This window comes from Chamaea fasciata, unplaced genomic scaffold, assembly GCF_029207755.1.
Source record: "Chamaea fasciata isolate MVZ Bird 193981 ecotype frontalis unplaced genomic scaffold, bChaFas1.0.hap1 SCAF_7, whole genome shotgun sequence".
NCBI classification, from domain to species: domain Eukaryota; kingdom Metazoa; phylum Chordata; class Aves; order Passeriformes; family Sylviidae; genus Chamaea; species Chamaea fasciata.
The window spans coordinates 46,454,922-46,469,133 of record NW_027094092.1 but is presented as its reverse complement, the minus strand read 5'-3'; the positions used below and the strand labels follow the sequence as shown (position 1 = coordinate 46,469,133).

Here is a 14,212-nt window from a genome sequence, read left to right as displayed (position 1 = left end):
TCCTTTCATAGCATCCTGTCTAAGAACTGGAAGGTCTGACTTTTGCCTGAGAAAGTTCTTTCTTTTCCTTCTCTATGCACTCTGTTTCTCTTCTGGTCTGAGTTTACCTTCAGTTAGGGAGCACTGTAGTGGGCACACCTGGGATCTGGCAGAAGTAGAGCAGAATGACCCCCCTGATTCTTTTACTGCACATGCAATAGAGTGTGCTTTGTCTTTTCTCTTAGTCGTTGTCTCACACCTACCTTGAATTCCGCTATAACTGCTTCATCTTTTTCTACTGTACTGCTTGCCCAACTGCTATTAAAAATAGAATTTAAAAAACTTACAAATTGAAGCTCTTTCCTGCACTCTCTTAGTTTAGTCATGCCACCTCCAGAGCATCACTCCAGTTTCTCAGTCACCTTGAATTATGATTCTGGCTTCTCAAAGCTTACAAATTCAGTCTTGTTACTGAATTAAAGAGAAATCTCTGTTATCTTTGGTTCTGTCTGATACTGTCACCAGATGTTGTGCTGAGTCATACAGTATTCTATAAGGAATAACTTCACAGTTTGACAGCAACTGATAGCTGATCAATAGGGATGATTTTGCAGTTATGTATGTGATGTTAGTTGTTTATACCACACACTCACTACCTTACTATTGACAATGTCATATATGGTCATTTTAGAAGATTTTTAGTGTATTTTATACCTCCCGCATATCTAGCTGCTCAAAGACCTTACAAAAGGAGAAAACGAGATTGCTTTAGTATGCTATGCTCTCATTAATCAATATTTATCTTCTGTAATCTCTTCTAGATGATTTCAGTGTTTGTCTTAAGGACTTGCTCTCATATTTCAGTATTTATTTTTTAAAGTTTGATTTCTGATTCTGCAGATCCTTCTCCTTTTCTTTTTGAAAAAATACATGCCAAGAGGAAATTCTTTGGGATTTTCTGAGATTTATATATTTGCAGAGGTAATTAGTAACACTGCAGAGACTTCTTCAGGTAGTTCTTCTAGGCACTCTTGGCTGAATATATGAGACATCAGATTGTGTATTTTGAAGCAAAACCAAATAAAATATCTGGCCAAATTTTCATGATTTCACTAGTTGTCTTCCTGTATTGTATTAATATTGCCAAAATAAGTAGAGCAGAAGTTTCATTGATTTGCAGATTTCATGGCTGTAAACCTGAGAAGTTCTAACACCTGTAATTAATTTTGTTGAAAGGACTAAACAGCTTCCTTTATTATTCATAGTAGCATCATTCCTTTTGAAAGATACAAAATATTTTGTGAGGTATGAGAGATATGAATAATATGATTAGTATATGGGAAGTCAAATATCCGGTGTGTCACCACGGTCCATCTCTCTAAGGCCCCTGAGGTGCAGTGGTGGCTCTGGGTGACCATAAGTGAACACTGCCTGTACCATGTGGAGCTGGCCATGCAAAATGGGTAACAGGGAAAGTACCAGGAACCAAAATGCAGTAAACTGTCAAAGTGGGAGTAACAAGGCTCATTCTAGATCCTTACTAAAGTTCTTTAATAAACAAACCCACTGTTTCACCCATGATGCATTGCAGCAGTAGGATGTTGGAGATGTGGTTCTTCTGAAAGCTTTGCCTGAGTAAAGCAGCAGACATGTGAAACGTGAAGTGGCTGAAACTGTGTGCAAATTTGCAAATGCCATAGATCTAATAACAGGAAGGTGCCATAGATCTAATAACAGGAAGGAGCTGTGCTTTTAAACAGATTCCTTGAAAATCTTTCAGGTTCGGAATATCTGACAGAAGCAGATACTACCTAAGTGAAAAGTTTCGGGAACTTAAATAGACAAATAGTGGTCCAAATATTTAAACATTAAAAAGTTGTTGTTGGTGGTGGTATTGGTGTTATTATTATTAACATCAGCAATCAAAAACTCAAGGATGGGATGCCAGCCAGAGGGACCCTGGGTAAGCTCAAGAAGTGGGCATGCAAATCTCATGAGTTTTAACAAGACAAAGTGCAAGGTGCTGCACCTGGGTGAGGGCAACTCACGGTATCAAAACAGGCTGGGGGGGTGGACAGATCAGAGCAGCCCTGCTGAGAAGGGCTTGGGGGTGCTGATGGATGAGAGGCTGGACATGACCCAGCCATGTGCACTCACAGCCCAGAGCGCCAAATGTGTCCTGGTCTGTATCCAAAGCAGTGTGGGCGGCACGGCAAAGGAGCGGATTCTACCCCTCAACTCTGCTCTGTTGAGACCCCCACCTGGAGTGCTGCATCCAGCTCTGGGGTCCTCAGCACAGGAAGGACATGGACTTGTTGGAATGAGTCCAGATGAGTGTATCTGTAATGATCAGAAAGATGGAACACCTCTCCTGTGGGCAGAGGCTGGGAGAATTGAGTTCAGCCTGGAGAAGGCCTCATTGTGACTTTCCAGTACTTGAAGGGAACCTACAGGTTGGAGACAGACTTTTCACAAGGGCATGTAGTGACAGGACAAGGGGGAATGGCTTTAAACTAAAAGCAGAGAGAATTAGATTAGGTGTTAGGATGAAATTCTTTACTGTGAGGCTGATGAGGTACTGGAACGGGTTGCCCAGAGAAGCTGGGAATGATCTGTACTTAGAAATGTTCAAGGCCAGGTTGACTGGGGCTCTGAGCAACCTGATATAGTAGAAAGTGTCCTTGTCCATGGCAGGAGTTTGGAACAAAACGGTATTTAAGGTCCCTTCCAATCCAAACCATTCTATGACTTTTATAGCATTTTCAGGTGCCTGGGTTAACTGTGGACTGTGATCTTAAATTGTGCTTTTTGAACATTCCTTAATTTTGTTCTCAAGCTCATAGAAGTTCAAGTTCCACTACTTAGCAAGTCTTAGGTTCCTATGTTATTTTGAGTATGTATTAGAATTCATACCACATCACAATGGTAAAAATCAAAATTAATTCTCTTGGGAAAACAAAAGCAACTTTAGTAGTCAGTGGAAAGAGTTCAGCCTGAGAAATTAGTTGAAGAAGCCAAGTGGAGAGATTTCAATATAAAATTAATTTATCACAGAAAATACCTTCAGTCAGTACCACAGTTGATTATGCTTCATTTTATCCTGTTTTGACTTCCTTTGCTAGTTGCTTTCTAAGTGGATTGTTCTGTTCCTTCTTTTGTTAACAATTTTACTTCAGTGTATCATAACATGCATAATTACTGTTGTTCTATAGGCTGTTGATTGGTGGAGTGTTGGTGTTCTTATGTATGAATTGCTAACTGGAGCATCACCATTTACAGTCGACGGAGAGAAGAATTCCCAAGCAGAGATTTCTAGGTAAGATTCAAAGCAGTGAAGTATATCTGCTTGCTAACAGATGATCCGTATGCCATAATATGTTTTGTGAGAGTTTGTTAATTTAAAATCTAGGAAGAAAGTGCTGCCATGGTAACACTTATGTGCTCCAGTTCAGTTCAATAGAGCACCATCAGAAAGTAGATAGGTTTTATTAGCTAATAGAACTAACTTTACAAAAGACCTGTTTTGTTTAAACTACAGTGGAGCCACAGCCTTGTAGATACTTAGCCCTGTTCCATGTTTACTGTTGAAAAGGAAATATTGAATGAAATATCAGAGTAAATGTAAACAGTATTGTCACATTCCAAATCTTAATACATTTGGGATATCTTTAGCTAGAGATCCTTTTTATTGGCTCTTGCAAGGTTCTGGCAGACTGCAGATTTAAAGTGTGAGAATGTACCCTACTCCCACCTTTTTGTTAAAAGTAATGTTTATTTTATTAGTGAATAGCATGAAACAAAGATCTTTTCTGGCCCCACTTGCATATCTGAGAAGAAATGAATATGATACAGAAATGAAATAAACTATACCATTCTTATCTTTTACATATAAACTTTTTGTTGCATTCTGTAATCTCCACACTTTAGGTTTGTTTTCAGTACCTGTGTAAAAACACTGGAGCATTTTTAAAAGACAAAGCAATAAGCTTCCCCAAAACACATTACTGAAATCTCCCCCAAAATAAAAAATTCCTTTTACTGGATTTCTTTTGGAGCAGGAAGTTGAGATCTTGAATTGCTCAAATTACCAGCTGCTGTCTAAACAAGCTTTTAAGTCCAGTCCCCAAACTAAGAAGTCTTGCTTCTGTTGGAAGATTTTGTCCTGGTTCTGACCCTCACCTGAAATCACTTGATATTTAAGGTTGTAATGGATGATAGAACATACTTCAATTATTTAGATAATTTATTTTATTTATGTTATAAATTCAGGCAATTTCTTGGGAGATTGAGTCCTGTTTATTGTTTTTTACTTCTCTGCCACAGCAGGAAGCTTGGACAGTCAGTAGAAAAAATAAAGGGGAGAGAGCAGTCCACTAATGAAAGAAAATTCAGGACTTTACCTGCTTGGTCATTATATTGCAGTTAAAACTTCAGTTATCTCTTTCTGTACTATTTAAGGTTAGAAGTTGGCTTGACTGGTTGCTTACGCCATGGCTGAATTTGGTAATTTTGATTACCAAGATTTACTAGATGAGACTCTGAAGGTGTAACAATTTTTTTTAGAGAGAACCTTGAACTGAATTTTACAGATATAGTTTCCCCAAAACTGGGAAACTTTTCAGTTATGTATTCTACAGGACTTGACTTTCTTTTGATAGGCCCTTGTGTGCTTTTTAAGATAGTAATATTTCTGATATTTTGCAAGGTTGTTAGCATCTGTCCTCTGACAGCTAACAAATTGCTTTCTTTAGTTGTGGCAAGTTTACTGTGTTGCTGTTCAGTCTGTTTTTGTTCTGGTGGGTGTTTATGCTACACATTTATAGACAGCAGTCCTATAGTATTTCAGTTTTTATTTTGATAAATTTAGAAGTTAAAATCTTACAGTTTCCTATATTGAAGATGTTTCCCAGTCTTCCTGTTTCCTGAAAAAAATGTTTCTTAACTCAGCTTCTGTTGTTCTTTCTTACATATGGACAATTTAATCTTGTTTATGTTTCAAGAACATCTTGGTTAAAGGAAGGAATAATTTACCATCTGAACAAAAGTATCCTTCTTCCTTTTTCTTGGGTTCCTCTTGTAGATGCCAGTGCTGGTCTGATAGATCTAATTCCTGTTCCTGTTCTGTCATTCTTTTACTTTCAGCTGATGACCCTCTGGTTTATAGTTCTTCTTCCCAGCTATATAGCTGAAATCTTCTTATTCCCAGCATATGACTGAATTTCAGACTAGATTTCATCTGTCTAGTGTTACTCTTATACTCTTTAGACCCAGTGGTTTCTAAATCCTTTCTGCTGATAGCAGTTTCTTTGTTGGCTGATTTCAGTGTTATGTATCTGCAGTTTATGTCATAAATGTTACATTCCTTGTAAGAACATGGGAGAACACTGCTGCTGCCCTGGATGCTGCACGGAGTCGTGTGGAACCTTCTGGGGAATGGTGACTGCTGTGTGCCTTTGGAAGCAACAGGAGTGTATTTGGAGCTTTGTCCAAATTTGGAGAGTAGCATAGGGCAGGCAAACAGAAGCCAAATAGTGACAGTTGCCACTGATAATGAAATTGCTGGCACAGAGGTATGAGTTGGTACAAACTTCTTTCTTGATAGCACGGTTATTGTAACCAGAAATTACTTCAGTTAACCTAAATATGCTTAAACTTGCCAATTGCAGCAGACTTAAAAAATTCTGGTTTTTATTTGCTCACAAGCTGTTGAAAGCATGGTTTTATTTTTCTCAGTTTAGGGAAAAAAAAGTCATCTTCTAAATGGATCCAGGTCCTTTTATTTTACCTAGGTAGGAAGTAATGTTAGTTATTTTTAGATAATTTTACTCCCTCGTGTGGCACAATGGCTGTCTGGTGTTAAATTTGAGCATGAAGCTTTGTTTATAATATCTCTCCGAGGGAGAGTTCAGTTCTTGTGTTGGAAACAGTGTATAGTTTCTATTTTTTCTTTCTCTTTCTGATGAGAAATTGTGTTGTTCTTTTATCATAATCTTTTTGGCAACAACTGTGGACTTCTTTCATGGAAAATACAAGTTAAGTAAGTGCAAACTTTGCCTTTTATCTCTTTGAAGACTTCTTGTTCACGTGTTTTGTGTTATGGGTTATTAAGCTTGATTAAATTAAAAAAAAAATCACATGGCTATTCCAATATCTCTCATTTTCTGGTGCGCCCTCTCCCCTTTCTTTTCTCTTGTTCCCAAATCTTCCTTTCATTTTTGAGAATTCTGAACTTACATTGCTGCAGAGCCAGGGATAAGAGCCATCCTGAAAAAGCATAGGCAAGGGCTGGGATTGACTACACACGCAGTATTTTCGCTTTGACTATAAGTAGTTTGTAGTGCTGAATTGAAAGATGGAGAAATCCATTTTAGGGAGCTGGCTTTTGAGGGTCCTGTCATGTATAGGTTGTAAACTGTGCAGGAAGGTTTTGGAGTACTAGTTTGCAGCTGTGCAGCAGTTTAGAACATCTTTTCACCTTTAGGTTTATGAATAGATATAAACTTTTTTTAAATACATGCATACATACATACATCTGTAAAATAATCTATAGAAGCATATGATGCCATATTAGCATACTAACACCAGTAGCAGCCTGTGGTCTGTATTTGACAGGTTGGTTAGGCTTTATTTAAACTTCCTGGAGGACAGCTAAAATTTGACAGTTTATTAGATACCATGGAGATACTTCATCTATGATCCTGCAAGAAACCTTTTCTTCATACAGCTGTTGGGAGGATGCATAACAGCTGTATATTGAGATGCCCTTCTTTATTGATTTCCTTCTTTAATCAGTGACTCACTCTAGTGGTTGCTAGATCTTTAAAAGGATGGAACAGTCATTAAATCCAACTTCTAATTTGCTTGATTTCTTCTAGGTATTTTGTCCTAGAGCTTTTAGCTGCCTATCTATAATATACAGCATTTTTATGTTTAGATGCGTGTCAGAGTACATCAGTGAGTCTGTATGTAGATCCATTCACATTCAGTAAAACAGATGGTTTTAGGTATTATAGCAAAGTTTCTGACTTGCCTGGAACCAGGGATACATGTATGTATCTGGCTGCTCCAAGTTGGAACAAAAGAATGAGAGAGTTGGGCATGACTAGTTCTGAGGTGACAGGGTCGTTCTCAAATATGAGGGTGAAAACTCTGCTTTGGATGTCTTGTCCATTTGCCCTTTAACAGGGGTACAGCTTGGGGTTGCTTTCTCTTATTCCCTGTACATCCAAATGGATATGTATCTTTTGGATGATGCTTATAAGACAGTGTCTCAGTTTAGAGACAAGTTTAGGAGAAAACACTCTGGAATGAGTTGTCTCCTCTAAAAAGGGTTCCAACAGTCCCTTTCCACCAATAGGAAATGAATGTTAGTGGATGAAAGTGAAAAAACCTTTTGTTTATTGACAAACAGAATGCCCACAAGGCACAGGGAAAAGGTAAATAAATGCTAGAGATTAAACTGTCAGACTTTATCCCCTGTCCTGGTTTAGGGCAAATTTTGGGACAAAACCTCTGAATGGGGTCCCTCTAGAAAGCAAATTCAAGCGGCCTCTCCCCCAACTGGTTTGGGAAAAAATTTCCTTAGAGAAAAGTGGAAAAAACTGTTTATTCAACAAGCAAAGTGCTAACAGGCTTAAAAAATGAATCAAATTAAGCAACAAAACCACTTGCCGTTCTGAGGAGAGATGGTAATATTGAGAAAGTTTTTGCCATGGGGTGTAGCTCAGCTCTCTCAGTCCCTCTGGCACTGGAAAATGCCATCCTGGGTCCCAGTGGGCCACAGGTGTGAGTTCCCAGTGTTTTTTTGGGTTTCCAGTCCAGAACAGGTTTAAACAGTTCCAAAAAAAATGAAAATAGAACCACAGTGAGGGGAACTTCTCTGCCTCAGCTAGCAAAAATGCTGACTTAAAAGCAAAGGAGAGTTGTCTCCTGCTGTCCACTGCAGACAACACTATCTGTGAAGGATACGGGGACGCAAGTGCGGTTTCTGATAACAAACTCCACGCTGCTTCTTTTTCCCCCACTTTTACTCTTGGAACCAGTCTTAAAGGTGCAGAACTTAATATCCAGTATAAACAGGACAGATGACTAGGGATACAAACATAAGGTCACCCCAGGGCATTAATCACCTCATTCTCTCCCTCCTCCACATCAGAACAAAAACCCAGAGTACTAGGGAAAGAAAAAAAACCCACCAGCTCTCCACATGGTAGGTAGAAGGTAGTGGCTCCTCTCTCAGAGGAAAAATCCTAAAAAAACAAACAGGAGATTCAAAAAGCAGTTTGGGCTAAAAGGTGGGAACCTTTGGCTCTCTGGTGTTGGTCCCTTCTTTGCAGCAGATGAAGCACGTGGGGTTGGTGTGCTTTCTTTCTCTGGCTCAGCTTTTCTGAGGTATGGGGCCAAGACAGAGCAGCCCCTCTACTTCCACTGGTCCCAACCGACTCCTGTCTCACAAGTCCCTTTTCTCGTGTCTCAGAATTAAACAAACTGTCCAGTTTACCTCAGAAAAGTTGCCGAAGGATTGCTGCTGCAGCTTCCCAAGGCCAGGATAAGGGATAAAAAGCTTCTTGCCTGGGCTAACAAAAAAATCAGGCTAGCCAAGCAAAAATCCAGAACCCTTGGCACCCCAGACACCTGAGGAATGAGGCTTTGACAAAAAATCTGCCAAAGTGCCCAAGGCTCACCCCTATTCCTCCCCTGCCTTAAAGATTACAACACACATTTTTGGGCATAAAGCAGGGAGTCAGGGAATAGACTAACATCATAAATCACCCCAAGACACACAATTTTCAAGGTAGTTTAGAATTAGATTAGGTATCTTCTTTTCTTCCTTATCATCTATTAGTGTGTCCTTTGTGTTATCATGTGTATTCTTAGTCTGCAGTATTTGTGGGGAAAGCTCATCAGAGCCCAAGTTCCTGAAAAACAATACCAGTGGGGTTGCTCCTTGTTCTGCACAGTCTGCCAGAGAGAAGGGTAAGATGGAAATGATTCATGCAAAGTGTTAAACTTTTTGACATACGCAAGCGGTGGTTTCTCTGTGTGTTCAGTACAGCCAGAGTTCTCTCATCAGTAGGGTAATCTCAGCTTGCCCTAGCTCAGAGGGCTTATACCAGGCCAGGAAAAGCAATAAATACAGCAGAGTATTCCTTTGGCTTTCCCAATTGCCACTTGGGGTTGTTAATTCTTCCTGCTTGCGTCTGTTGCTGTTACTGGATCACAGCCATGGACAATGTGGACAGCCCCATAAACATGAAATGTACAAAAGGATGGCAGTGACTGAGAAAAGGAAAGGGTAATTAATGCTAAAGGCCATAGTCCTTTACAGAGGCACACGCATGCCAAAAAGGATTTTGATACATGCAGCTTCCTTCTTCTGAACACTGTATGGGCTGCTGTTAGAGATTTGAATAACCTTCAGTACAGCACCTCAATGATGCTGAACTAGTGAAACCAGACTCTCTTCACTTGATCAAGCTGCTTCACAAATTTCTTCTCTCTCACATGTTGATCCCATCTGGTCTTACTTTTCTGGCAGCTTGATTTCCATCCTAATTAATGTGATTGCAGCTTCACGTACTTCAATTCCATGATAATATTATGTAGTTCCTGGAACTTCTAAAGAGAGTAGCTTCGGTCTTCTCTGTAATATGGTTCTATGAAGGAATAGAGAGCATCATGTTTTCTAGTATCAGTCAACCTCAAAAGTATTTTTGAATTAAAGCCACTGGCAACGTACGTGGATTCCTTGTAATTAAACATGGCAAAATGCTGCCTTTTCTGCGGTGGGTTCTAGGAGGGTCAAGAAAATGGAAGATATTTCTCAATATAAAACTTACTGTATGTCTGCTGGAAATAGAGCAGAGAGGAAAGAGTTTAGGAGGTTCCTAGAGTACGTGGAAGAGAACTTGCTTCAGAATTTCCCTTTTGATTGCTAAGGACATCCCAGAGTTTCAATCTTATAATCAGTTTCAAAAAATACTGATTGGAGGGGTTTTCCTCCCTTCTGAGAGCACAAAGACAACTTGTTGTTTCCCAGGATCTTTGTTACATACTTTTCTGATTCTTTTATCAGAAAGGTTGATAAAGAAGCTTCTTCAGACTTCTCTAACTGCAATGACTTTCAAACTATAAAAACATTGTAGATTTCATTTGCCCTCCTGTAAATAAAGTAGTTTTTCTATCAAGGTTTCCTGTCTTCTGTCTCTAGAACAGGAAGGTTTTCTTACTTCCTTACCTACTTCCCCTTCCTGAAACTGGGTGATTTCAGAAGAGACTGAATCTTTACTTCTCCACTACTTCTGCAGTGTAAGAATACTCTTGTTTAGTGATGTTTAAATTTGGTACTAACATCCCTAATTAAAAAATAATTTGATAATATTGTGCTTTCTTCTCCTTTTCTGTAAAGTGAAATGTGTCCAGAAGTTGAAGAGAAGTCTTATGGCAGATACACATCATTTAAAAAAACAAACCTGGACCTCTACACCATCTTAAAACTCAGACTGTATTTTCCTAACTCCTTTCAGCATTACTTAGACCAAGAGGTTAGCTTGCTTTGTCTTTTTCTTTGCGTGAAATTGGATACTGTGTCCATAGAAGCTACCCCTGGGATACGCATTTTGAACTTGGTTTTGTCCTTCCACACTGCCAGAACAGGATTATTTAGGAAGCAATCTGTTTGCATCTATTTTTGGACTAATCCAAGAAGCTAGAGATTTCAAGATAAAAATTTTCTCATGGGATAGCTGTAAGGATATGTCATGCAGTAACTCTAAAATTTAGGAATGTCTTGCAGCGATCAACTTAAGCTCTGGCAGAAATGTATAACAGTTGAGATCTTAGTATTGCCACAAATTCATGCCATTTCAACCTTAGTCTCTCATGGCTTCAAAATCTTTCAGTTTATGTTTAGTGGAGGCACTGTAAGTCACCACAGTGAGAGTATGTATCAGGCTACGTAAACATCAAGCTGTACATGAGTCAGCAATGTGCCCTTGTGGCAAAGGCAGCAAATGGTATCCTGGGCTGCATCACACAAAGTATCATCAGGTTGAGGGGATATTATCCTTCCTCTCTACTCAGCACTGGTGAGGCCACATCTGAAGTACTGGTTGCATTTCTGGTCTCTCCTATGCATGAGAGCAATATATTGCGGGTATTGGAGAGAGTCCAGTAAAGGGCTGATGACAATATGAGGAAAGGCTGAGAAGGCTGATGCTCTTCCACCTGGAGAAGAGAGGGCTCAGGGACACCACATCAATGTGCGTAAATGCCTGAAGAGAGCGTGCAAAGAAGAGGGAGCTCTTTCAGTGTTGTTTGGTGACAGGACCAAAGATAGGGGCCACAAATTGAAACACAGGAGGTTCCCTCTGAGCACTAGGAAAACCTTTTTACTGTGAATGTGACTGAGTACTGACACAGACTGCCCAGAGGAGGTGGGGAAATTATTATTTTTGTTATTACTGTTCTGTGAAGCTTTTCCAGTTATAGTGCTTTCTTTTGGGACAAGGGCATGACCACTGCACACAACATGGTGAAGGCAAACCTCCAGTGGCCCAACTACAGGATTTTTTTTCTTTATTTTCTACTGCTTTTTAATATTGGAATTATTTTTGGTTAGACTGCTATTAGGCATCAAGTTGATTTCTTCGTGGAGCTATCTGTTGCAGCTATGAGATTTCTTTTCAATGGTAAACTCAGTAGATGAAATGGGGATTGTTCTCCTTTTGTGGATTGAGTTACGTAATTTATCTCTTCAGATGTTGTGTTTCATGTACACAATTCCTTAAGCCTTCCCTTATTGAAAAAAAGGTTGGTTTCATATTTGTTGTCCTCCTGCTTTTGTGTACAATCAAAGTTTAAGTGAAATGTTAATGCTTCCATTAGTATGTTAACTCTTTAACTCTCAACATTTTGAGAATTACCTCATTATTATTTTGTTTGTTTTAAAGGAGAATATTAAAAAGTGAGCCACCTTATCCACAAGAAATGAGTGCTCTGTCTAAGGATATAATTCAGCGTCTTTTAATGAAAGACCCCAAGAAGAGGCTAGGGTGTGGTCCCACTGATGCTGATGAAATCAAACAGCATCCCTTTTTCCAGGTAAAGCAAACAACAAAACTCACCACATCCTACTTATTCTGCATTAGTGCCTGTAAAATCAAAGTCTAAGGAAATTCTGTTGTTCTGTTAACAGAACAGCTTAGAGACATATTAATTACATGAATAATTGCTTTGAAGTTAGTGAGAGTATCCATGTGTCTGTATTGTATGGATTTTGTGTGTATTGCAAGGGCGTGCTAAGTTTTTAATATATTCTCTCTGTATCTATCAGTTACTTGAAGAAGCCAAAAGACATGATGCTTAAATCAGAAGGTTTGATGCAAAACACTGAAATTGTGTTGTGTTGTCTGTTGGGTTTTTGTTTGAAAGGATTTTTTAACGATCGCCACTGGCATTATTAGTAAAATTTGAATATTGATAAAATTCACCAGTCTTGTTTAGTAAATTTTAATTCTGTTCAGATTTCAGTGTATTAACATTTGCTTTCAAACCATGATGGGGATTGGATTTGCATACAATATCTGTAGTGCTCTCTCTACTGTGGGTAAAATTGTGTTCTTTCTTTGAAAAAATGAATAATGAATTTATGATGCTTCTGCAGTTAAGTAGAGTTAAACAGAGTTAAACTTCCTTAATTCATTCTTTGCTTTGGGAGATACATTTTTGTCATCATATAACACTTTCTATTCTTTACTTAATTTCAGTTCCATTCCTTTACAGTAACAGGGCAGTTCTCTCATAAATGCTATTTCTATGCTTCCTCTTTCTAATCATGCCTTTATGTAAGAATTTGGAAGTTTATGCTCTCAGGGTTCTGAAAGCTGACATCAGTAATTAAGCATAGAAATCAGCAATGAAAAGTTGAAGACACTGCATACACTATGGCCTACGAAAACATAAATATTGCTTATTCTTAATTAGAGGAAGAAATTGAAGGACCATCATGCTAATTGTTTGGCACACTCCACTGTTAAATTTAATTATTTGACTTTCTTTTTGATTGGATTCTATCTATGTACAAATAAGTATGATACTACTTGGCTTTAACTAAGCAAATTAGTAGAGCATAATTTGAATGTTTTTCATCTGCCTGTGGAAAATGGCAAAGGGAGTTGGGACTGTGTGTCTGGACAAGTCTCTCTTTCCAATATCTCTTTCTGTAAAATTTTCATTTATTTCAAACTTATTTTCCTGTTTTTCATTTAGAATATGAATTGGGAGGACTTAGCTGCCAAAAAAATACCAGCTCCATTTAAACCAGTAATCAGAGATGAATTGGATGTCAGTAATTTTGCAGAAGAGTTTACAGAAATGGATCCAACATACTCTCCTGCAGCAACCCCTCAGACTTCAGAAAGAATATTTCAGGTATTTTAAGAACTCAAATTAATTTTTTAAAGAAAATTATTATTGAATCATTCCTCATGTATAGATAGCTTTTTTCTTTTCACCTCTTGCCTTTTTAATATTTTTGAAATTAATTGTGTAATTTCTAGTCCCAGTTCCCAGGGCTTTTTGTTTAACATTTGCAAAATGAGACAGGTGGAAACAGTCCTACTGTAAATATAAAGTTCCTTGACTCTCCATGACCAGCGGAATGTCCTACTTGCTGGACTAAAGTCAGTCTGTTCTTTATTGATTCTTCATACTTTTTGAGTCTTGTGATCTTGACTCCATCAGCCTGGGCTGCCAGCTTCAACAAGAGCAATGTAGTTCACCCATTTCCACATTATGTGCTAGTTGAAGTAATCCTTTGAAAAGTGGGAGCTACCTGCAGAGCTGAAAGGAGATCCTCCACGTTTTGTAGAAGCACTCTAGTTACTGTGTGTAACTAGATGTAACTAGTCCAGATGAGTAACAAAGCTTTCCTTACTGTTCCCTCCTATTAAACAACGATGCCTTCTTGGGCTACACAGTTAGAAGTGGGCAGAAACAGCTTGTGTGCAGCCAACTTGGTACCAAAGCTACAGAGGTGAAAAGCAGCTTGGATTGCTTTCCCTTCTCCCCTCCTTGTGCTTTGTTGCTTTTTATTGTCTGTTTTTGAGCAGCTTAGTCCTTAGGGTACAGGAATGTAGTGTCATATTTTGGAACTTGTTAGATTTGCAGTGACTGTAGCAAGCAGGTTATGCATGTCTTAGAAACATCTGATTCACCCTGCAGTGGTAGTCAC

The 14,212-nt window shown here is 38.7% G+C and overlaps 1 protein-coding gene across 3 annotated transcripts in view; it reads left to right on the top strand.

Moving 5' to 3' along the window:
* RPS6KA5 (ribosomal protein S6 kinase A5) overlaps positions 1 to 14,212 on the top strand; it is a 72,420-nt gene that overhangs the window by 39,776 nt on the left and 18,432 nt on the right. For all 3 annotated transcript variants that reach the window (XM_066188655.1, XM_066188657.1, XM_066188656.1), the window contains 3 exons: positions 3,192 to 3,295; positions 11,931 to 12,081; positions 13,249 to 13,410. In XM_066188655.1, coding sequence (XP_066044752.1) covers positions 3,192 to 3,295; positions 11,931 to 12,081; positions 13,249 to 13,410 — 417 coding nt within the window. The remainder of the gene's footprint in view (positions 1 to 3,191; positions 3,296 to 11,930; positions 12,082 to 13,248; positions 13,411 to 14,212) is intronic.